This window comes from Corylus avellana, chromosome ca4, assembly GCF_901000735.1.
Source record: "Corylus avellana chromosome ca4, CavTom2PMs-1.0".
Taxonomy (NCBI): Eukaryota; Viridiplantae; Streptophyta; class Magnoliopsida; order Fagales; family Betulaceae; genus Corylus; species Corylus avellana.
In genome coordinates, this window is record NC_081544.1 from 30,164,087 (window position 1) to 30,186,257 (window position 22,171).

The window sequence follows — 22,171 nt, forward strand, 5'->3', positions numbered from 1 at the left end:
TGAATGGAGCCATCGTTTATTTGATCGGACAAAGTTTTCTTCAAATTGGGTACGTTGGATGAATATTTTTATTAGACAATTTTTTTTTTTTTTTTTTTTTTTTGAATTGGGTTGGAGGAATTAGAAAATGAATTTTTACGTGCATACTCTCTTAATTTTATAAAAAATACATGTAAAAATCACGTACTTTAAAGATATATATGTCAATTTAATAAAGTCGTGAGTTAATTTAAAAGTTAATTAGGAATTTCAGAAGCTCCTGCATAGGGAGGACATGCATTGAGATACAAGGAACTTTTATGCTTCCCATCAAAGCCAAAAAAAAATAAAAAATAAAAAACAAAAACAAAGAGGGACTTTTCAAGGCTGCTAAATGCATGTGATTGAACCTTTTCGATTATTGGAGTTATTGAAAGGACGAGATCTGCGGTCCTGTCAATTAGTTGGCATTGAAACCTTTGAAATACACCTTAATGTTATGAATCAAAGGACGAGATCTGTGGTCCTGCCAACTGCAATTGGCATTGAAGCCTTTGAAACACACCTAATGGTATGAAATGTGATGTGTACTTATAAACTTTATTACTATGGGACCTACCAATAAAAAGAAAAAAAGAAGCTCAATCCGTTATTTGTTCGTTACCACAATGGCTTTCGTGGCAGCACGTTTATGTTTTGCAAACAAGTAGAAATTTGTTTACGACGATTGACGAACTAAAGACGTCTCAAAACTTGTTGCCGTCTCACCCTCTTTGACTCGTTGCCATTTCGATAAAGTTTTGATAAGTGTTTTGGGTTTTAATTAAGTTTTGAGAAGTGTAAAAACTATGAATTTTTTTTTTTTTTTTTAAATGTAAAAATGATCTCGCTACTGTTCAGCTAGCTATCTGGTAATTGTTGTTTTAAGAAGTGTTTTGAGTTTTGATAGAAGTTTTGTCTTTTGTTTTGGAAAATGTGTTAATAATAGGGGCCATATGGCCCCATATTTAAAAATCGGTTTGGTTAATCGGCATTTTAGAAGAATTTTCACCTTTGAGAAGTGAAAAGAAATTTAGAGAAGATCATCCACCAAACATGCCTAGCTTAAATTAACTACCTGCCGATTACTCAATATTTTAATAACAAAGAAATTTATGTTTACCATTTAAGATTTTTTTTACCGAAAACAAAAATATATATCATATCTAGATTTTTTTTTTTTTTTTGTTTTTTTGGACCTTTTCTGATTAATGAGTTCTTTTGATCCAAAGGGAGGAGGCTAGGATATTTCTAATTTTTTTGTGCATGGTTCTAAAATTCGGCTAAGATATTTTCATGATATTGAGCGGTTCTAGTAAACTTTGATCACGTGCTTTAATTTGGCGCTTGTGGGCTTCGATTCTGTTGCTTTTATATGAAAAATCAGACCATAAGTTAAAAAAATTCCTACTGATTTTTTCTTTTTTTCTTTCTTTATGAATAAAAAATCTAGAAGAATAAAAGAAAAAACTTTTTCCTCATTTGGTAATATTTTATAAAACATTTTTATGTGGTCAAACTCATTAACAAATAATTGAAAGCACAAAACACTTTTTTTAAAAAAATCAGACCTTCTTATAGGAATATTTTGAAAAAACAATTGCTTAATTTTTAAGGGTAGGTAAGTTAAAAAAAAATATATATATATATATATATATATATATATATTAGAGAGAGGTGGATGCACGACTACCTCCAATGGCAGACAATTAGCTGGATGGCAACGGGGTCACTTATATCGAGATTAATGTCAAGTAATTATTAATTAAGTAGTTTTGCCATGTCACATGCTACATGTTAAAAAATAGTCTTTAAAAAAAATAAAAAATAAAAATAAAAGAAAAGAAAAGGGGTGGCAGCCGCCTAGCAATTAGAGAGATCAATGAATGCCTTTGATTTAAGCCATCAACAGTGCAGAACCCACTACACCCATATGTGGCTTTTAAAACTATCATTAGATTAAAATTTAATAAAAATCTATCTTATATTTAATGGTGGTTTTAAATGCCACATATGAACGTGGAAAAATGAGTGTAAGAAAGTGAGAGTAAGTGTAACATTATTCTTCGTAAAAATGCTTGGTGAAATCAAAGAAGAAAGGTCAATTTTCCCACGTACGTACGTCGTTCTTCGTTCAGTCGCTAATCCGATTAATCTTTGGAAATAAACTGATGAGAGATCCCTAGTATATAAGTACGTACGATATCCTTTAATTTGGAATAACATAAATTGATTCTTTAGAAAGAATGTTTGTCAAAAGAACTCCTCTAGGTCTCCATTATTGCAACATGCTATCAAAGCATTATTAAGTAAAAATTAGCGGAGAAATTTACCAGGAACCCTTTGAGGTTTATATAATCCTCCTTGGATGCTTCCTTGTTGTGATCGAGAATGGCCTCCGAAAGTTGTGGAGCATAGTGCCCTGGGGTTACGTAAAACACGGGCTAGCTAGATAAATTACGACAGCTGGATCGAGCATTATCGTATAGTGCCAGAAATATATCTAGATGAAAAATAAAAGCTTTATTTTTATTTGTTCTGCCTGCATAACTTTCTCCAGCGATGTAGAACTCGTGTGATTTGAATTGTGGGAATCGTCGAAACCGGCCAGTTGATCAGAAACTTGTATGAATCCGTAGCTAATTTTACAGCAAGAACAATGACAATTAAGTGATTATGAGACCAAATAAATAAAAGATTTATAACATTAATCATGAGGTTGAGAAAAATATACGAGAAATATTGTTAATTATATACTGCATGTATATGTATTCAATCACTAAAGTTGATGTGGCATGGTCTCCCCAACCAAAAAAATGAATTTTCATCTATTAAATGCTATGTTATACATATAGAAAAGGAGGGGAGTATAAAATTACTCGTGATTGTGTCGCCAAGTTCACCGATATCTTTACTGGTATTGGTGTAGGAAAACCCGACTCCAAAGGGAGATTCCACAAACAACAAATTGGCCACTGATAACACATAAGTAAATTACAAGTAGCAGTGCTTGTTTGTCTAAGCTACTAAAGTAAATCATGTTACCCTTAGAGAAACGTAGTGTTAAGAATTTTGCAATCATAATCTCAAATTTTAAAAACTTTCAGGCGCTTAAGAGATACCCATCTTACATAGCATTGGTTTGCTGCCCTTTTCAGGGAAAAATGGCCCAATCTCTAGTGCTTCTCCACCAATGGACGAACATCCTGGACCTGAAAATTTTGAGACCATTAAGAAATATTTGATATATATATATATATATATATATATATATATATATATATATATATATAGCATTTCCTACCACTCTAAATTTTTTGAAAAAATAATAATTTAACGTGCATGGTATATATAAAAATTGAATTCGAACTCTAATTAACTTTAATTTTCGTTAAATATTTCATGTATTAGCTGAATTACCTCCATTGAGCCATAAGAGGAGAGGCTTTTCTTGGGGTTCGTCGGTTGCTTCAAAGAACCAAAAGAAGAGTGCTCTTCCATGTGTTTCATTGACTGTAACATATCCTGCATGTTGTTTGAAATTCACCGAAGGCTGGCCTGGAAGTCTAACCACCTGGTCTGCTTCTTGTTGAGCTAAGATTTCATGGCTGACTTTGCTGGATTCAAACCCGGCTAAAGCTTCTTTTGCCGAACAGAAAGTAAGCAAAAGATGAAGAAGAGAAAAACGCGTCCGCAGAGAATATGAAGAAAAATCCATAGCTTGCTAGGGTCCCCAATTCTCTCTTCTCTGACCATCTCTCATTGAAGACTGGTTTAAATAGCAAGTGATTCGAAGACAATTAGATCGAAGCAATGTTAGATATATATATTCTTCGACAACCTTTTCATTTCTCGAAAAGATTAATTGTTCACATACATTTTCTCTAATGCATTCTCTAGGGTCAAATTTGACCTGATCAAATATTCTTCATTTATTTATTATTATTATTTTTTTTATCTTTTCATCTCATGCTACGTAGGAAGCACCCATCAATGACCAAAATGCACCATATGGCAGGTTCTTGTTGGCTAAATAGCTAGGAAGACATGTCTGATGGTTTGGAGCAAATGTGGGAACATCATGGTTTGCTCCAAACCCTAGCTCGTAGGTAATAGTCCAACCTCTAAGGGCGGAACTAAGATTTTTTACTTGGGAGTCCGAATATGCGTAAATAAATAAACACATCGATGTATATATATAGTCTCTTTATGTGTGTGCATGCGTTTATGTAAAATAAAAACATATAATTAATCTTATGTTTCAAGTAGTCTTAGTTGTTGTGCTCATGTAAATTTCTATTTTATAATTTACAGTTTTAGCACTCAAAGCTAGTACTAATAATTACTAATATTGTGTGATGTGAACTGCTTTGTAGATTCAGAAGATGGTTTAGATCTATGCTAGTTGAATTTGGAGGCTCTTTTTCTGATGTTTTCAGAATAAAACATCATGATAGGAATAGAACATAACATGACCTTGGAATCATGGTAGTTGATGATTAATTATGTGTTGTTAGTAAAATGAGAAGCTTTAATTCTATTGATTTGTCCTTTGTTCATCTTGTATTTTTATAAATAGGATTAAACTAGAATCTAATATATTATTAGTTAGGTTGAACGGATAGACTAGAATCTTGTATTTTTAATAGAATCTTGTCTACAACAAAAGGTCTTAAATTCAAGATAATACCAAAAAAAAAAAAAAAAAACTTTACATACAAAAAACAACAAAAGTTCTTAACACATGCAATAGGACTATTGAATAAAGTACTTTCTTAATAGAACACATATTGAATAAAGTAGTCATAAAAGTTGAATATCGTCCACCAACCAAACAACAATACAAAAAATATTCATTGTTAGGCTACCCAAAACAACAATCCAATAGCACGTGCAATAATGGCCCTACCAACAATATAAAAACATGTGTAGTTCTTCACTATTTTCAAACTAATACCAAACCAGTAAAAGCAACCCAAAATAACATACCAGGAGTCGGGGTATGCAATGCCCTCGTTGGCTTCGGGAAAACTTGAACGGAACCGTGGGTTCCTCGGATTTTTATAGAATGGGCTTAAGGTCTGTTGGAGATTTAGGATTTTTAGGGTGAGATTGACGGGATCATGGGTTTCTTCGGGTTGGGTTCAAAGAGTGGGATGGGGAGGAAGCTTCGTCGTTGGAGAGTGGAGTTCCTCGTTGGCGACTGGGGTTGGGTTGGGTCATCGCCGGAGCAGGGGGTTGGGTTGGAAACTTGGAATATCGTGGGTCTCCATGGAATTAGAATCTCTGTTTGAAGGAATGTGGGCCTATTTGTTTGTGTTTTAATTCCAATAGTTTTTATGTTTTCATTCTAAGATTTTTTATGTTTTAATTCTAGTATTTGTTTTTGTTTTAATACTTATTTAACAGTATTTTTAATTTGTTACCAGGTTTTATTTTTTAAATTAGGTGGCATGGGAAATATCTAGTCAAATCGGTGATGATATATAAAGGTGTCGGCTAATTGATGCGTGTTTTAATTCATACTAAATCATAGTGTACTTGTGTTTTTAAAAAATCAAGTACTTATGGATGCATGTCTTGCTTTTAAACTGAACGCGTGTGCATCACAAGTTTAAAGTTAAAAGGATTCGAAATAAAAGTAGACATGTTATATATATGGAGGGTGAAAAATTAAACATTTAAGGGGCCACAATAGTATTTTTATGAGTTCTAAATTTTTTGGGTTGCAGAAAACCTTAAGTACCTATGTAGGTCCGCCCTTGCTAGCCTCCAACCTATAGTTTTTGACACAACATAAATAGAAAAAATAAATAAATAAATAAACATAAAAATAAAATAAATAGATAACGGCAATACATATAATACTTATGCTGCAGGCTGCATTACATTATATCAACCAAGAGTAAATGAGTAGTCCTATGATCCTATCATAAAAATAAAAAAATAAAAAAAAAGAAAGAAATAGGGTAATTCTAATGCTCAAGTCCAGTGTACATGTGCATGACAGAATGAGTGCGTTCTTGTGCAATATTGCATGTAAAAGTTAAAAATTAAGGTAAAGTCCACTTAACTCCCTCAAACTACCATTCCAATGATAATTTACTCCCCAAATTATCAATTGCAATAATTTACCTCCCAAACTACCAAAACAATAACAATGTACCCCAAATTTTAACAAAATGACGAAATTATCCTTACTAAAATAAAAACAAAAAAATATTAAATTTTTTTTTTCAATTTTTAAGGGTATTTTTGTCTTATTGAAAATTTTATAAGAGTAATTTCGTCATTTTGCTAGCATGGAGGGTACATTATCATTGTTTTGGTACTTTAAGGGGTAAATTGTCGTAATTGATAGTTTGAGAAGTAGATTGTTATTGGGGTGGTAGTTTGAGGGAGTAAAGTGAACCTTACCCTTAAATTTAATAAGCAAATAATAGCCAGATAAATATAAATAAATTATTAATGTTAGAAACTATATTTTTGATTTTATAATTATTTAATAATATTGACTTGATATTTTAAATTAATTATTAATTTTTTTTATTTGATAATAATTAATTCAAAAGTTAATTAAAAGTGCAATATTAACCTTTTTAAATCAATATTGAATATGATTAAAACGGCATGTGAAACCCCTATATAAACGTCTCATATGGATTAAATTCGACGCATAATCTATCAAATAAATATGTTAGAATTTACATTGTCAATTCATTTAGGTGGTTTGTTTTGGCTTAAAATATTTTTAACTAAAAATATTTTTTGAAAATAATTGCTATTTTATAATGTTTGTTTGCAATTATGAAATAGTTCTTTTTTTTTAAAAAAAAAAATTTAATTTTTTATGACGTTTAGCTCATATGGAAAATTACCAAATATTTTTTATATTTTTATTTTAAACTTACAAAAAATAAAAAATAAAAAAATAAAAACTGGAAAATAGGGCATCGACTCTCTTGATTTTTGACAATATTGGATCAGCAAATGAGCCGAAAATAAGAAGGGAATTCTATTTTCTCTTGAAAATTTGGTATCGAGGTTCAGCACGTGGAGTCGTGGAGGGTTGAGCATTTGGCATGCTCTGCCTCTTCTTGTTCCTTGGGAGAGTCCATTTCTCTTTTTGCAAAACTGAGTTAGAGCTACTCTTCAAGCCGTCACAGACAAGAGTGCTTTCGGAGCTCACTTCACAATGGCTTTTCTATTCCACAAATTCCAAGAGGTATCTCTCTCTCTCTCTCTCTCTAGAACAGGGGTTTTTTCTCTCACTCGAACGATTATTCTCTCTTTCTTGAGGGTTTTCCTTCCAAATTAACAATCTTTGGGGCCCGTTTGTTTGCCCAGAAAATGCAAGGAAGTGAAGAAGATAATATACTAAAAAATTTCAATAGTGGATTTTCCATTAGTTGGGACCTCATGGAACCAAGAAGTGAGCTTAATATTTGACTTTATTGAACTAATTGAGCTAGGTTTCTGATCTTTATGCAAACACACAATAACAATAGACATAAGATTAATTTTTTCTTTAATTTTGCATTTGTTTCTTCTTTTCTCTCAGCAACCGAAAAAGGGTTCAGCTTGATATTCGTAGATTTTTTTTTATTATTTTTTTTTATTTTAATTCTGGGTAGTCCTCAAATGGTATAGACCCACCAAGTAACTAGTAAATTTGGAGTTTCCATAGAATTACTTATAAATTTCACTTAGTAAAACTTTGTACCCATAAACATCTTTCATAAACCATCCCCTCTTCATCTGGGTTACTCATCCTCTCAATATGGGAGAGAGTTACAAACTGCCCTCTTAAACTCCTGATGTCCTCGTTAAGGCCACATTATGCGGTGCTGACAATACCATATGGTGCATTACTAGGTGGTTCTCCTACCGTTTGTAACGTTTACGTTATTACCCCAAAAAGACTAGTCAATTTGGAGCTTTCATAAAATCACTTATAGAGCCTAGTTTGACCTAGCAAGTAACCAATGTGAGACTTACCACCCATGAATATCTTTCTATAAACTATCCACTCTATTTGGGAAACTTTTCTTCCCAATATGGGACCGGGCCTTATATAAAGGCTTTCATTTTGGTAGCCTTTAAGCTTTCATTGTCTCTCAGGTTGTGAGGGTCAGTGCTTTTAGTTTGTAGAGCGTTAGGGTAGTATATCTTCTGTGCATTAGGGTTAAACTTCTAATGCCTGTCTTGAGCTTTGTTGTATGTCTTTAATTGTTTTGAGTTAATATAAACACTTACCTTATCAAAACAACAACAAAAAATACATATTTTTTGGCTAATCTTATTTGTTGAGGATGGTCTCTGTTTGATGGGATTTTCATTTTTCTATAAGTGGAGTTATTGATAGATCGGATATGTCAAATAGGAGTGAAATGAATTGCCTGACATGCCTAGCATGGTTTATAAGATCTTGATATGGATCATTCTTGTATGTATATATATCATCCAGCCGAGAGAGGGCAGCCTTTAGATCTTGATATGGATCAGGGATTGTATTATCCTATGATCTCATATGTAATGAACCATCAGGTTGTCCGAAAATCATGGTCTTGTAGGGTCGGACCAGGATTCAAGAATCGGTTTGGGGAATTTTAGGATCCAACTGTTGGATCATATCAGGGGGACAGCAAAAATGTGAAGAGGATCTTGAGATCCTGCATCGACCTTTTGAAACTATCTAGCATAAATAATATTTTCAAATTGTGGACATATTAAAAAGTACCCTTGGACATGGCAAATTTGGTTGCAAAGGAGATGGTGGGTACCTCAAATACAAGTTGTAAATTATCATGGGTATGAGTAAAAGTGGCTTATTTGCTAATCTGTGCTTAGTTATAGTATAATGAATAGTATCAGAAGGTAGATGGAACTTGTAGACTGAAGACACTTTGCTTTGGGACAGAGTAGGAGGTGTGAGGAAGGTATATGATTTCAACAAAAGGGAAGAAAGATTTACATTTCATCACTTTAGGCTTTAATATCCTCGTGTATTGCCAGTTTGATTAATTTCTTTCTTTTTTCTTTCATTCATTGATAGTTTCCCTTTTTTTTTTCCTTTTTTTTTCTTTTTTTGTTCTTTTAATTCTCTAGTTAAATTTTTATTTTTGCTTGATGAGGAATTTGAAACTGATTTCTCCAATTTGTGTTTAAGAATTACTTGCATACACGTTGAATTAAATCTACTCATGAATAAATTCCATCAAAAGGATTTCTTTTTCAATTATTGATCCAATCAATGACCCTAAAGAGCATATCTTTGAGGTCAGATGATCCAATAAGGGGCATTTTATAATTGGAGTTCGTGGTGGAATTCAATGATTGATATATTCCCCAACAAGCTAATTGACCAATAATATAAATGAATAAATGTGTTGTTATTTTCAGCCGTTTACACAATATTCTTTCTTGTTTGTAAATGATATTCCCAGGCTGTGAAAACTCTTGCGAAAAATCCCATGTTTGCCAAGGATCCAAGACAACTTCAGTTTGAAGCAGACGTAAATCGGTTGTTTCTTTATACCAGGTCAGTCTCACTTTGTTATTTGAATTAACAATTTTTGCCTCTAAACACGAACTGTATGTGGCTAGTCTCAGTCACACTGCTGTTTGTTCTTGTGCAAAGATAGGTGCCAAACTACTAGTGCATACCATCTGATTGGTTGATAGACCTCTTGGATGGATTCTTTCCCCAATATTGTTGATAATCATGCTTGCCTTTTGAAGTATGAACCAATATGAAATTATAAATCAATTAGTATAAAATTGTCAATCAGATCTCTTTGTCAACTCAAATCACAACTGGTTAGAATCTGCTGCATATATAATTTCTATGAAATTATAAATCAATTGGTATAAAATTATGAATCAGATCTCTTTGTCAACCCAACCCACTGAAAGACCTGATAAGAGACCCCTGTTCAAAATAGTAGAAATTATTCTACTTAACACCTTCATTAATGAACAGTAAGGGAGACAAAGGGTCTATATTTCTCAAACCACGTCAGCTACTAAAAAAGCCAGCCAAAGTGCTGTTCACCAAAAGAGAAAAGTGCTCCAAAGAGATACAATGCTTTATCCAATTACACCATTTCTTCCCAAAACCACATCTCCTTAGCATATACAACAAAATTTCCCAATTTACTTGATCATATGCCTTTTCCATATTCAACTTGCAAAGCACGCTTGGATCACCAGATCTAATCTTGCTATTAAGGCACTCATTGGCAATGAGAACAAAATGTAGAATTTGCCCGCTTCTGATGAAAGCATTTTGAGGCTTGGAAATTTTCTTCTCCGCTACTATTTACAAAGAGCGAAGAAGGTGGAATTGAAACTTTTTTCACACAAACTTCTAGTGTGAAACTCATTGAAAACACTCATGATGTCAGCTTTAAGAACATCCCAACAAGTTTGGAAGAACGCCATAATAAAACCGTCATACCTGTGACCTTATCATCATTCAAGGCTTTCAACACCTCAAAGACCTCATCTTCCCCATCATATTTTGTATGGATGTTATCTCTCTCTCTCTCTCTCTATTTTACCATGGGGTTTTATATGAATTTGATGCTACCTTGGTACTCAGTATACGTACTTCATTGGTTGTCCTTCTGAATATCAAATTTTTTCTCATGAAAGACTTAAACGTCCAGCTACAATCGTTTGGGAAGGAATGCTGAAGAGGCAGATGCAGAGGAGATTATTAATATGGCTAATAAAGCCTCTGTTGCTGATCAACAGAAGCAAGTCCAAGAAAACATCCATTCTCAAATTAAAGGTTTTTGCATGTCTATGGATGAAATTCTTCTTCCTGATATTGAGAACATAGATGAGGCACTCAAATTACCTCCACCATCAGATGCTGCTTCTCGTCGTAGTGGCCTTAGTTTTGCTGTTGGCAGGAACGACCAACCTACTAACCATCCTGGTAAGATTCTATTTGCAATCCAGAAAACCTTTTCCAACTATGAGCTTATGGTTGCTTTACTGTACCTTCAGATGTTCCAGATCTTTGACTTTTATTCCGACTTAACCTTGCAGTTGTAATGGGATTATCTTGATAGCATGGAGTGATCTTTTCATTTGTTCAATTAATTACCTTAACTACTTTTATTAGTTTCCCTTAACAAATTTAGCAAGGCGAAATCATGTTGTACTTGTGATGTCATTCATAGGTACTACTATTCTTATTAGCGTTTGTTCAATAAAAGACAAATTATTTGATATTTGAATGGGCATTGCTGGCTGACATATACACCAATCTTTGGTAGATGATAAAAGACAAATTATTTGTAATATACCACACACACACAAAAAAGAAAGGAACAATCTCTAGAAGTACAAGGGTGGCCTCCAACCTGGACTGAAGCCTTCATGTTTAATCTCCTTGCGTGGCAAGAGTTAATTGGCGTTGTTTTTATTATATGCTCAATGTCTCAAATCAACCCTGGCCACAACAGAGGTTGGACGTGAGGGCTTCAACCAGGGTACCAGTTCTGCTTTCATGGATGTCCTTTATATTTGATTCTAACAAAACTCATTACAACGGGGCAAGTGAGCAATACCACATATCTTATTATGTATACTGGAATCAAATAAGAATATTCTGCACCCAGATTTGGTTACGATCTGATAGATTAAAGGTACTTGCATATATTTTCCCATTGCACCTGGATAACTTTGGTGCTGTAGGAAACCATAAAAAGCCTAAAATCAGTACTGTTATCATCTCCTGAGTTGCTTGTCTAGCAGCAAGAACTGTGAAATGTGATGGGTTTCCTTTGATGGGCATGTTATTGTTCCTTATCTGTTGCACTTGGCATTAAAAAAAAATTGAATACTTTGATACACATGTCGTGTCTCATCTCTTTCTTCTACATCTTCTAGTGCAGAGGCCCTCTTTACATTTCAGTCATCTGACACTTTCATTTGATCTTCTCTTGTTTGGGCTTGTTTCTCAAATAATATTTGAAGCCATCCTGCTTGTATATTTTTATCAGTTATTTTTATATATAGTTTTCGTCAAATTGTCAACAACAATTTAGAATTTACATGAACTTAGAATGCAATTATTATGATCATGACTTCATGGTTTGGGTGTTCTGAACCAACCTTCTGGTTACAGGAGAAGCCTGAATTAGTTTTGACAAAACTTCCGGCCTTTGGTTCTGATTACTTAAAAGCTTTTTTTTTTGTTTTTGTCTGCATGTGTGAGTTGGGTTTTGTAGTTTTCCCGTATAACTACTGATTATTAAGGATTTTTCAGAACAGTTGTACCTGAAACAAGACCATTAAAACGAGCTGAACTCTCCGAGAGATTAAAGGACCTCACTGGCTACAAGCTTGATATCAAACCATCTCAAATACAACACCAGGAAGCCGGCCTAGGTTTATTTTTAGATGGCGAAGCTGATGTGGGTGAAGTGGTAGCCTTTTACCCTGGTGTAATATACTCCCCAGCTTACTACCGTTACATTCCCGGATACCCAAGAGTCGATGCACAGAATCCATATCTGATCACAAGGTATGATGCAAGTGTGATCAATGCCCAAACCTGGGGTTTTGGAGGCGAAACCCGTGAAGTTTGGGATGGCCGAAGCATGGCAGAATTCAAGCCTGATATTAAAGGTGTTGAGAAAGGTTCAGAGCGATTCTGGAAACTGCTCAATAGTCCTTTGGAAGGCACGCAGGTGGGAACGAGGGGCGGCGATGTGTTGGAGCGAAGAAACCCATTAGCTCTTGCTCATTTTGCTAACCACCCGGCAAAGGGTATGGTCCCAAATGTCATGATTTGCCCTTATGATTTCCCATTGACCGAGAAGGACATGAGAGTCTATATTCCAAATATATTGTTTGGAAATGCTGAAGAAGTAAAGATGAAAAGATTTGGCAGCTTTTGGTTCAAATTAGGGGGTTCAGGAAATGGTGGATCAGATTCCCCAGTTCTGAAGACTCTTGTTCTGGTGGCAACAAGGGCACTTTGTAATGAAGAACTTCTCCTAAACTACAGGTTGAGCAACTCAAAACGACGGCCAGCGTGGTATACTCCCGTGGACGAAGAGGAGGATCGAAGAAGATGGAGCTAAGGTTGGCCTTAAGCCCTAACTGCATTGGATTCCTTCTTAACCTGGGTGTACTTTTTTCATGGTTATTGTACTGTTCACTTCAATTGATTTGCAGTTGCAATTGCAAACCTCTCGGCATTTTTGATATTCACTTTCTCTATTTTCACTATTCTCAAAAAAGAGAGAGAATAAGATTTTTTTTCTATTATTAATTTAACTTATGTATTTAGCAAATTATGAGCACACTTGAATCTTTAATCAAAATGGCTAGCAGAATGCGGAATTTTTTTTTTTTTTTTTTGGATTACAGCCTTAGATGAAGAAAGTACTACTCGATGCTTAAGTTTGATTGTGCTTACTTTTTCTTTTGATAATCGATATTTAAAAAAACAAAAAAACAAAAAAACAAAGACAATAATGGCTGTGGTTGTACTGTTATAGCACATTCAAAGACAATAATAAAACTTACAAAAAGAGGACAATAATTAGTTGAATAGGCTGTCAGGCTTTGGTCAATTTATTGAAAATGTGGAGCAAAAGACATACGCAGCCTGCATGCGCGAGCCAGCAGCTAAAATCGTGAAGCCGGCAAGGTTTTTGAAGAGAGGAAATGGGTAAAGAGAGAAAGGGACTGATGAGGAGCAAAGGCTGGGACCTGATGGCCTGCGCCTCTAACTGTGGCTAATGTCAGCCCGCCCTCGTACGTCTGCATCCACCCGGCCACTTGGCTTTTGTGAAACCACGCCCTCCACTCTTCCTCTACTCTCAACCCCATCTCGTTTATGCTGTACCTTGTTGATGTCACCGGCACCCTCCCGTCCGTGTCACCGCTGCATGCATCGTCAATCATCAATACTGACACATTTTCTTTCTCCCATTTTCTTCATTTTATTTTATTCTCCTTATATATAATTACCAATACTATATATATATATACTGTTCTTCAAAATAGAAAGATTATATGGAACATTTTGATTTTATTTTTGAAACCGTTCAATGCATTTTTATACAGCTAGCAAAGATCTGCAGAAGATTCATGGGTTGAATTTGAAGTTTGAAGGGTGTACCTGTAAATCCAAATGCGCAGCCCAGCACTTAAGAGCTTCTGAATGATAGGCAGTACAGTGTCGGGAGAGTCATTCCAGTCGCTGATAACATCACTGCAGTACACACCATAATTTCAAAATCTGAGGATCTTAATTTTCTATATATATTCATTCATGATTCATGATTCATCAAATTACTAGATAAGATAATGACAGTCGTCATTATTTGTGTGCTATTAAAAAGACTACTGGGTTTTTTTTTTTTCTTTTTCTTTTTATTTTTAATATTGCTTCTCTCCACCACAGCCATGGTGTGATGGTTCTACACCTTTGTCATGATAATGCGATTTTTACTGACAAAAAGAAGAAAATAACAGCTGCAATGATTGGGACAAGGTGGAGAGAGTTATTAACGAGAGATGAAAATGAAAAGGAGAGTTCAATCTCACTGCCCGCTGCAACGTTTCATTCATTGATTGTGTGTTATGGCAGGGAGACGGAAAGAAAGCTCCAGTTCGACACATACTCCAAGTAAATTGAAAGTGAAAAGGATTTGTTTTTAGCTACCCCTGGCCTGTCCCCCCAGATGTACCCAACAGGCAAATCAATTAATACCTACATTTATGACACACAATTCATCCTAATTTTAACAAACGTACCCGCAATGGATTGGCAAAATTTGGATGTGAAATTGGCATTTTTAGAGTAGGTTATCATTTGGATGTTATTAGGTAGAAATTTGAACAGCTTGAAGAGAGGAGGTTGCACAACTCACATGCTCTGGGTTGGTGAATCCTGCATCTTAAACTGTTTGGAACAGGTGGACCTTAGAACTCCATGCTTTTTGAAATTTGAGCATTATTAAGCTAATAATAAGGGATTTCTTTGGATCAAACAATATATAGCACATGCATGAGTTTCTTTGGATCAAACAATATATAGCACATGCATGAGTTTACTTAAGGGATTGAGGATTGAGGATTGTGAATTTTTTCGTTCTTTGGTAAAAGTCTAAAATAGAGTAAAAGCATTACATTATGAGAGAGAGAGAGAGAGAGAGGATTGTATGGTATATTTCTATATGTTACCTACCTGCATGGGGTGTAAGGATAGGACAGTTTAGTGACATTGGCATGTAGTGCCCTCTGAACATCCATTCTGTTGAAATATTTCTCCACATAGTTCCCTGTACATGGATCGTAGCCTGACGGCAGCTTATTAATCTTATGCCAGAGGTCCTGAATTCAGGAAAACAAAAAAAACACAAGTAATTACGTTTTGAAAGAAGAAGGTTCTTTCATGTTTTTCTATAAACAAATGTTCTATTTTCTAACACAATTTCAAACAGTCTCTAACACAAAGGTTCTTCCATGCACCCAGTACTATTCTCTCTCTCTCTTGCAGACAGAATTAATGCACAAAGAAGGACTTACATGTGGTGTTAAGAGACGGGGCGCAACAGCGAGCTTTGGGGAGGTTCTATTTAAGGAAGTGAGGCAAATGGGTCCGAAAATGTTGTAGATATCAATTTTAGAGCATTCTTCCAGGAAGCCCCTCACATGGGTATTGCAATTTATTGTCTGGTTTTCATGCTTGAAATCGCACTCCTTCACCAAATTATTGTAAAGTTGGTCGGAGATGATCGCGTGGCTCCATGCATATTCAAACATGCCACGAACGTCTGTCTGATCATTGAGCGCAGCATTCCCAATCTATTTTCACAATAATTGTGCACTTAGTCTAATCTACATAATAATTAGAATACCTTTTAAACAATTTTTTTTTTTTTTTTTTTTTTGTCTGAGAAGTTGAGAACCACCCCTCGAACACATCGAATTCAATAAATTTTTGTCGCATTGTGGTGGGGTTCGGACAATTTAGTAAAAGACAGAACGTGATTCCCTTTTCCTAAGGAAACATGCAATCAATAGCAGCCTTTGAAGTGAATGACTACATTGACTAGGTAGGTAAGGTTGATAGGGCCGGCTTACCATGAACCCCTTTAGATTTATGTACAAGCTTTTGCTGGCTCCTTTGTTTCTGTCATAAATGAGATTCGCAAGCTGGGGAACATAATGACCTGACACAAACACAGAGAGGTAAAAAGTAAAAATAAAAGAAGAGGCAAATTTTTATGAAGCAACCGAAAAGAATGTTAAGGTTGTCTCTATCTTTTGTGAAGAGGAGAGATTACCAGCATAGCTCTCGCCAGCAAGGTAGAAGTCATGGGATCTAAAGCTTGGAAACCTTTTGAACCATCCAATCAAGAAGGCATGAGAGTCCTCAGCTGTAATTCGATCTCCAAGCACACTTAAATCTTTTGAATTGTTTGTATACGAAAATCCCACACCAACAGGTGCCTCCAGGAACAACATATTTGCAACTGATCATTATAGCCAACATAATATACACTTGAAAAGATTAGGGGGGCAAAAAGATAAAATGAATTGAGAGATGAGCGAAGGTAGAATTAAGGTTCGAACTTGATCAGAACATTTGTTCTTATACTATGTTAAATCATTAATTACCTTAAAAATTTAAGTTGATTAGAAACCGAGAATTTAATTATTTAATAAATATTTTAACACATCGGTCACTAGTAGAAGAGCGTACGCAATGATTTATGCATTTTGGATTTCTATGTAAAATGGCTAATTAAACCCTTAAAAAACATTTTCATCCGGTTTTTTTAAACTAAATGTAGGAAAGCACAGTAGATAAATGCATTTTTTCTCTCTCTCTCACTCTTACTCTTTTCTCCATCAATTAAAGTATATGTTCGGAAAATGAAATAAAAGAAATTATATTTAAATGATATGGAAAAATAATAGATAATCGTAGAATTAATGCGTTCGACAAGTTATTAGCTAAAATAAAAATGATCTATTTTAGATAGAAATGTAAAGAATTCACTGTGAATGCTGTTAAGTGGAACTTAAAAGCAAATTAAATTACCTTTATTCCAGGAGAAATTGTTAAGATTGAGCTGGTTTCCATTTTTCCCGACAAGAAATGGACCGAGTTCTTGTGCAGCTCCATATGCTACGGATGAACAGCCAGGTCCTGAAGATACAGAAATCTTTTGTTGAGATCATTGATCGAGGATGTCGGTGTTACATGGAAATTAACCAAAGCAATATAGGGGAAAATTGGAGGGAATTAGGGTGTAGTATAGATACACAAAATCTCCCCACTTTTTATCATATATAGTGAAAACAATTATTGTTTAGAGAAAATTATTTTAACTTCCCTTAAGGCTCTTTTAATTAATTGCATTGTATTTGTTCCTTGTTTCAAACTAGACAGTAGACACTAACCTCGATCTCTCTGCAATTGAAAAATAAAACTTTACTAAACTGTAATTATTATTTTTATGACAACAAAAATCAGGACAGTTCATATAATAAATGCATTTGAACAGAATTCTCTCCCTTTCAAATAAAATTAAAAGTATCTTCTTACTTTTTAAAATTTAAAGTTGACATAACATTATTTAATTATATATATATATATATATATATATATATATATGCACTAACTTTACTAGCTAGGTCGAGAGGTAATTTCATAAAAGGAAAATCGTCTTAAGACCAAGAGGAAAAAGAGGTTGTCGTACAAGACAAAAGTGAAGAAACCAATTAAGAAAATTTAAATTAAAGCAAAAAAAAAAAAAAAGGCGATAAGGGAAAAAGGCAGATAGCAATGAAAGCAAGTAAAGCAAGAAAGCGTGATGATAATGATGGGAGACAAATTGTAGTGCATTTGACAGCCTACAGTCTAGAGTGTGTTCATACCAAATTCATGATCCAATGGCAATCCTCCCATCCATGATTGAAACATAAGAAATTAATCGATCTGTCCAACAATGGATGTGGCCCACTACTGTACTACTCTTTTCAATTTAGTTAAAATGGGAGCATATTTTCAACGGTTAACCTTTCAATTCTTCAGAGATCGGGATTTCGGATTTCCGGTAGGGTCCAACAATTAATTGTATCCTCGATCATCCGACTTCTTGTAGCTTCTTAGTTGTCATTTTGAAAGATTGCAATCAATTTTCCACACGTATTGAACAGTGAAAACTTTGTCTAAATGTGGTCATGAGCTTTCACATCAAAAGAAACTTTTTCTTTTCTTTTCTTTTTACATTTTCTGACCTGCAAACCGTTCAAGATAAGGGGGCGCGGGGCGCGGAATATTCTTTAATTTCTGTGAAAAGTGACGGAGTACTTTTTCTGCTACTAACCGAACCGAAGTCCGTTAGCGGACAGACGCACATGCAATCTCGTGCGCAGAGATAACGGCGGGATTATTCCTGCCGCTCTCAAAGACAACGGCGATAAGTTACTTTTTTTGTTTTTCTCGTTTTCAAAATATTTTGCTTGTATAGGGGACGCAGATAAACAAACAGAAACTAAGGCAAGAAAATCAAAATAATATACTACTACATTCTCTGTTGATCATTATTGCGAGTGTCTTCTCAATGTAACTTTCAGAAAATGAAAACGATTTTGGGCGTAAAAACTAAAAAAAAAAATAAAAAAAAATAAAAAGAGCAATGTCGAAGCTTTAATGTACTCTGAATCTAAAGAATTGGAGAGAGAGAGAGAGAGAGAGAGAGAGAGGGACCTCCATTGAGCCAAAGGACAAGAGGCTTGAGAGGCGGTGCTTCTTGGGCTTCAAAGAACCAGTAGAAGAGTGCCTTTTGATCTTGAGGCCTTAGTTTGACGTAGCCGGCGTAGTGTCTGAACTTCACCGCCGGTTGTCCAGGCAAGTTGGTGACTCTGTCAGCCTCTTGCTGTGCTTCTTCGCCGTGAATTTCTTGTGTGGTAGCCACAGTGAAGACTACCGGAGCGGCGGCTAGACAGCAGAGAAGCAAGTTCCAGACAAGCGCCATTGGAGACGCTGCAACTTTTAAATAATTAGAACCTCCACTCCTTGCTTTGCGCGTGCGTGAGAGAGAGAGAGAGAGAGAGAATGTCTGTGTGTGACCGTGAAACCTTCTTTATATATCGGTTTTAAAAGATGCTGTTAATTTGAGAAATACCCATTTATTTTAAATTTATAGTTTGATCTTTAAAAGTAATGGGTCAATCCAAACCAGTCAACCGGACAATTTCGACCCATCCCGACACGGGTCGGTCGGTTCACCGGACATGTTGGAATTAATATATGAATTTGGACATACTCCTGGTCCTTAAGGGATAAGAATTCCTAATTAAATATTAGAAGACCAAAGTGGATATGCATGTATTTATTTATGCCTAGCTTCACTATGGAACTCTTCTAAAGCTTTGGCATTAGATATCAAAAATTCGCACGTGCCGTTACTTTCCACAATTTATGGTTCTTCCCCAATTTGCTAACCTCCTCAATTAACCTATCTTCTGAGTAAATTAATTGGACTGTTGTCTTAAGAAATCTAATAATTGTATACCCTTGAGCAAGGGTATGTATTATATGTATATGTTGAATAGGGGTGGACTAATTGATCGTTTATTGCCTTTCGACAGCCACTGAACCGTTACCGACTGACAACCGACTTGTAGCGGTTGGTAACCGAAATAAAAATACTGTTTTAACTTCGGTTGGTAGGCTGCCGATATATTTTTTTTTGTTTGTCAATTAACCGACTTAACTCATTTTTCAAGTGAATTTGAATTTTATCTATTAAGTTTTCTTATTATTTTGTCCAAATAATTTGTGGTTGTCCTTTTGGTAACTAAGTGTTCCATGAATTTACTTTTTTTATTTATTTATAAAGCATATGCATATGCTTTATTAATCGTGTAGTTACAATAAAATTTTCATAAATTTTAACGTAAAAACTTGTAACCAACAATTAACCTACTTTTTCCACGGACGGAACAATACCCATCCCCAATTAATTGTTGAAACCAATCGACGGAACAATACCCATCCCTAATTAATTGTTGAAACCAATCAAAAGAGCTCGGAGATCTTTCTTGGTAACTGATTCAGGCTTAGTGGCAAACATAGCGTGACTCTGCCCCTAGTACTTCTATGTCCTACATTCACGATATTCATCATCGATTACGGCGATATGATAGAGGGAAAGAGATCGAGCTTCAGACCACGAACAAAAAGATAAGGGCACGCAGTACTACTCTGTGAAATGAAGGATATATAATCTTCGCATATCAAGGGTAATATTGCCATTTGGCGCCATTGGTAATAATGGGTATTCCTGACATTCTTCTTACAAGTTTGGGGTATTAATCGCAGTTAACAACTTAACATCATTTGTTTAGCGTTAATACGGTCAGATTTGTCATCGTTTGTCATCATTATTCATTAGGGTAACTCGAGGGCATTTTGCAAACAACATCCTCTCATCCAATTATTAAAGCTACTTTAATAATTAGAAAAAAAAATTATTAAAGGTACTTTAGCCTTTCTGTATTAACCCATATATATATCACAAGATTCACAAGTGCATTTTTGGCCATTTAATGGTGGTTAATTATGTCAATCCAACATGTAAAATCAGGGCAAGTTGGCACTTTAAGTAAGAAATGTCACCCAATGTGATTATGTTTTTCATCCATTTTTCAATTGAGCTGTTTATAAATAGTTTGGACGTAACTCGTATAAACTGAATTTGAATTCGGTTTGTTTATTAAATAAATTGAGTTTGAACAAAAATTCAAACTCTTTTAGTAAGAACATGTTTTGAATTGCATTGAAAGTAGAGTTTTTAAAGTAAAAAAATAAATAAATAAAAAGTTTTTCCAAAAGTGGGTTTTAGTCATTTTTATAGTAAAAAAGTCAAAGAAATACTTTTGAAATTTTTATCAAACATATCAGCTTTTTGTTTAGTACAACTTTCTAGGTATTAAATGTACTGATTCACCAAAAAAAAAAAAAAAAGGTTCTTAAGTTTTACCATCCATAATGCAATACCAAACAAGCTCTAAATGAGTCAACTCATATAAACTTGGTTCAAGTTGTATAAATTCCTAATATGATAGATATAGTTTAAATTATTGTTAGTATGAAACTATGAATCTTGACATAAATATATGTGTTTTTGTGTGTATAGATATGTGTGTGCGCGCATAATTAATTTATATACATATATTATAAAACATATATATAGACGATTAGAAAGTTTAAGATTCAAGGTAATTTATTCGATTAACTCAAATAATAAAACCTTAACAATAATTAATTAACTAATGATTAGTATGAATTTTTTAAAAATAATAATAATTATGATATTCACTTTATATACGGAAGGAATAAGTTAACTATGAAGCTTATCAACAAACTCGAGTTCGTCTGAAAAATAAATAAATTGATCGAACTTGAGCATATTATTGAGTTTAGTGATAAATTCAAGCTGGAAAAAAAAAAAAAAAAAGTGTTTCTGTGTTGTAAAATGACGATAATACCCTTAATGCAGAAGTGAATTTCGCGGTGGGAGTAATAGTAGATACAATCATACAACGGGAAGATCGCGACAAGAAGATCAAAAGTTGTCCTTTTGTGTCAAAACGTGTTGTCTTCGTCTTTGCAAGGATAGGGAGAACCCAAATGGGAATCACCATCTCCGATCCACCTTCTTTGCTTAAAAATACAAATGGCTTAGATCAAACTCCAAAACCTTTAACACGGCCCATTTGTCGGCCCATCTCTAAGCCCCCCACCCACAATAATACCTCCTTTGAGCCCTTTTTCATCTCAAAGGCTTCCCCAATTAGTTCTACATCCATAGATATGCGTGTTTTTTTAAGAGTAAAATGGTGTGGGACCACCTCATATATATATATATTTTTTTGACATGTTCGCATAAGAAGAAGAGGAGAATTCAAAGTAATGACTTTCGTTAATTCAAAGTAATGACTTTCGTTTCATGGGGCGTGATCCCTAACCGATTGAATTACCTTTTGGAGACCATATCTAGTTCTTTTTAAGAGTGCTTTTCAACAGAATTCCTAAAAATGTCCAATTTGGGAATGCATTTGAAAAAATTAACATTGCATACAAGGGATGCGATTTTAA

General features: G+C 34.5%; 2 protein-coding genes and 1 pseudogene across 6 annotated transcripts; 1 reads left to right on the forward strand and 2 right to left on the reverse strand.

The window, feature by feature from the left end:
• Positions 1 to 2,285: 2,285 nt before the first annotated feature.
• LOC132178397 (serine carboxypeptidase-like 34) lies at positions 2,286 to 3,736 on the reverse strand (annotated as a pseudogene).
• A 3,289-nt stretch (positions 3,737 to 7,025) lies between these two features.
• LOC132179906 (uncharacterized) lies at positions 7,026 to 13,317 on the forward strand. 4 transcript variants are annotated; one of them, XM_059592704.1, is made up of 4 exons: positions 7,127 to 7,243; positions 9,465 to 9,559; positions 10,689 to 10,963; positions 12,307 to 13,317. In XM_059592704.1, the coding sequence occupies exons 1-4, from the start codon at positions 7,214 to 7,216 to the stop codon at positions 13,119 to 13,121; spliced, it is 1,215 nt and encodes a 404-aa protein (XP_059448687.1). In that variant the 5' UTR covers positions 7,127 to 7,213; the 3' UTR covers positions 13,122 to 13,317. The 4 variants fall into 4 exon arrangements, with proteins under 4 accessions (XP_059448686.1, XP_059448687.1, XP_059448689.1 ...); XM_059592703.1 differs by lacking the exon at positions 9,465 to 9,559 and having other exon boundaries at positions 7,026 to 7,243; XM_059592706.1 differs by lacking the exon at positions 9,465 to 9,559 and having other exon boundaries at positions 7,157 to 7,243; positions 10,675 to 10,963.
• Positions 13,318 to 13,508: 191 nt separating this feature from the next.
• LOC132179907 (serine carboxypeptidase-like 35) lies at positions 13,509 to 19,134 on the reverse strand. 2 transcript variants are annotated; one of them, XM_059592707.1, is made up of 8 exons: positions 18,776 to 19,132; positions 17,102 to 17,209; positions 16,341 to 16,529; positions 16,138 to 16,226; positions 15,580 to 15,858; positions 15,239 to 15,384; positions 14,168 to 14,260; positions 13,509 to 13,930 (listed from the first exon to the last, which is right to left on the reverse strand). In XM_059592707.1, exons 1-8 carry the CDS (start codon positions 19,041 to 19,043, stop codon positions 13,672 to 13,674), a joined length of 1,431 nt encoding a protein of 476 aa, XP_059448690.1. In that variant the 5' UTR covers positions 19,044 to 19,132; the 3' UTR covers positions 13,509 to 13,671. The 2 variants fall into 2 exon arrangements, with proteins under 2 accessions (XP_059448690.1, XP_059448691.1); XM_059592708.1 differs by lacking the exon at positions 15,580 to 15,858 and having other exon boundaries at positions 18,776 to 19,134.
• Between the last annotated feature and the right edge of the window lie 3,037 nt (positions 19,135 to 22,171).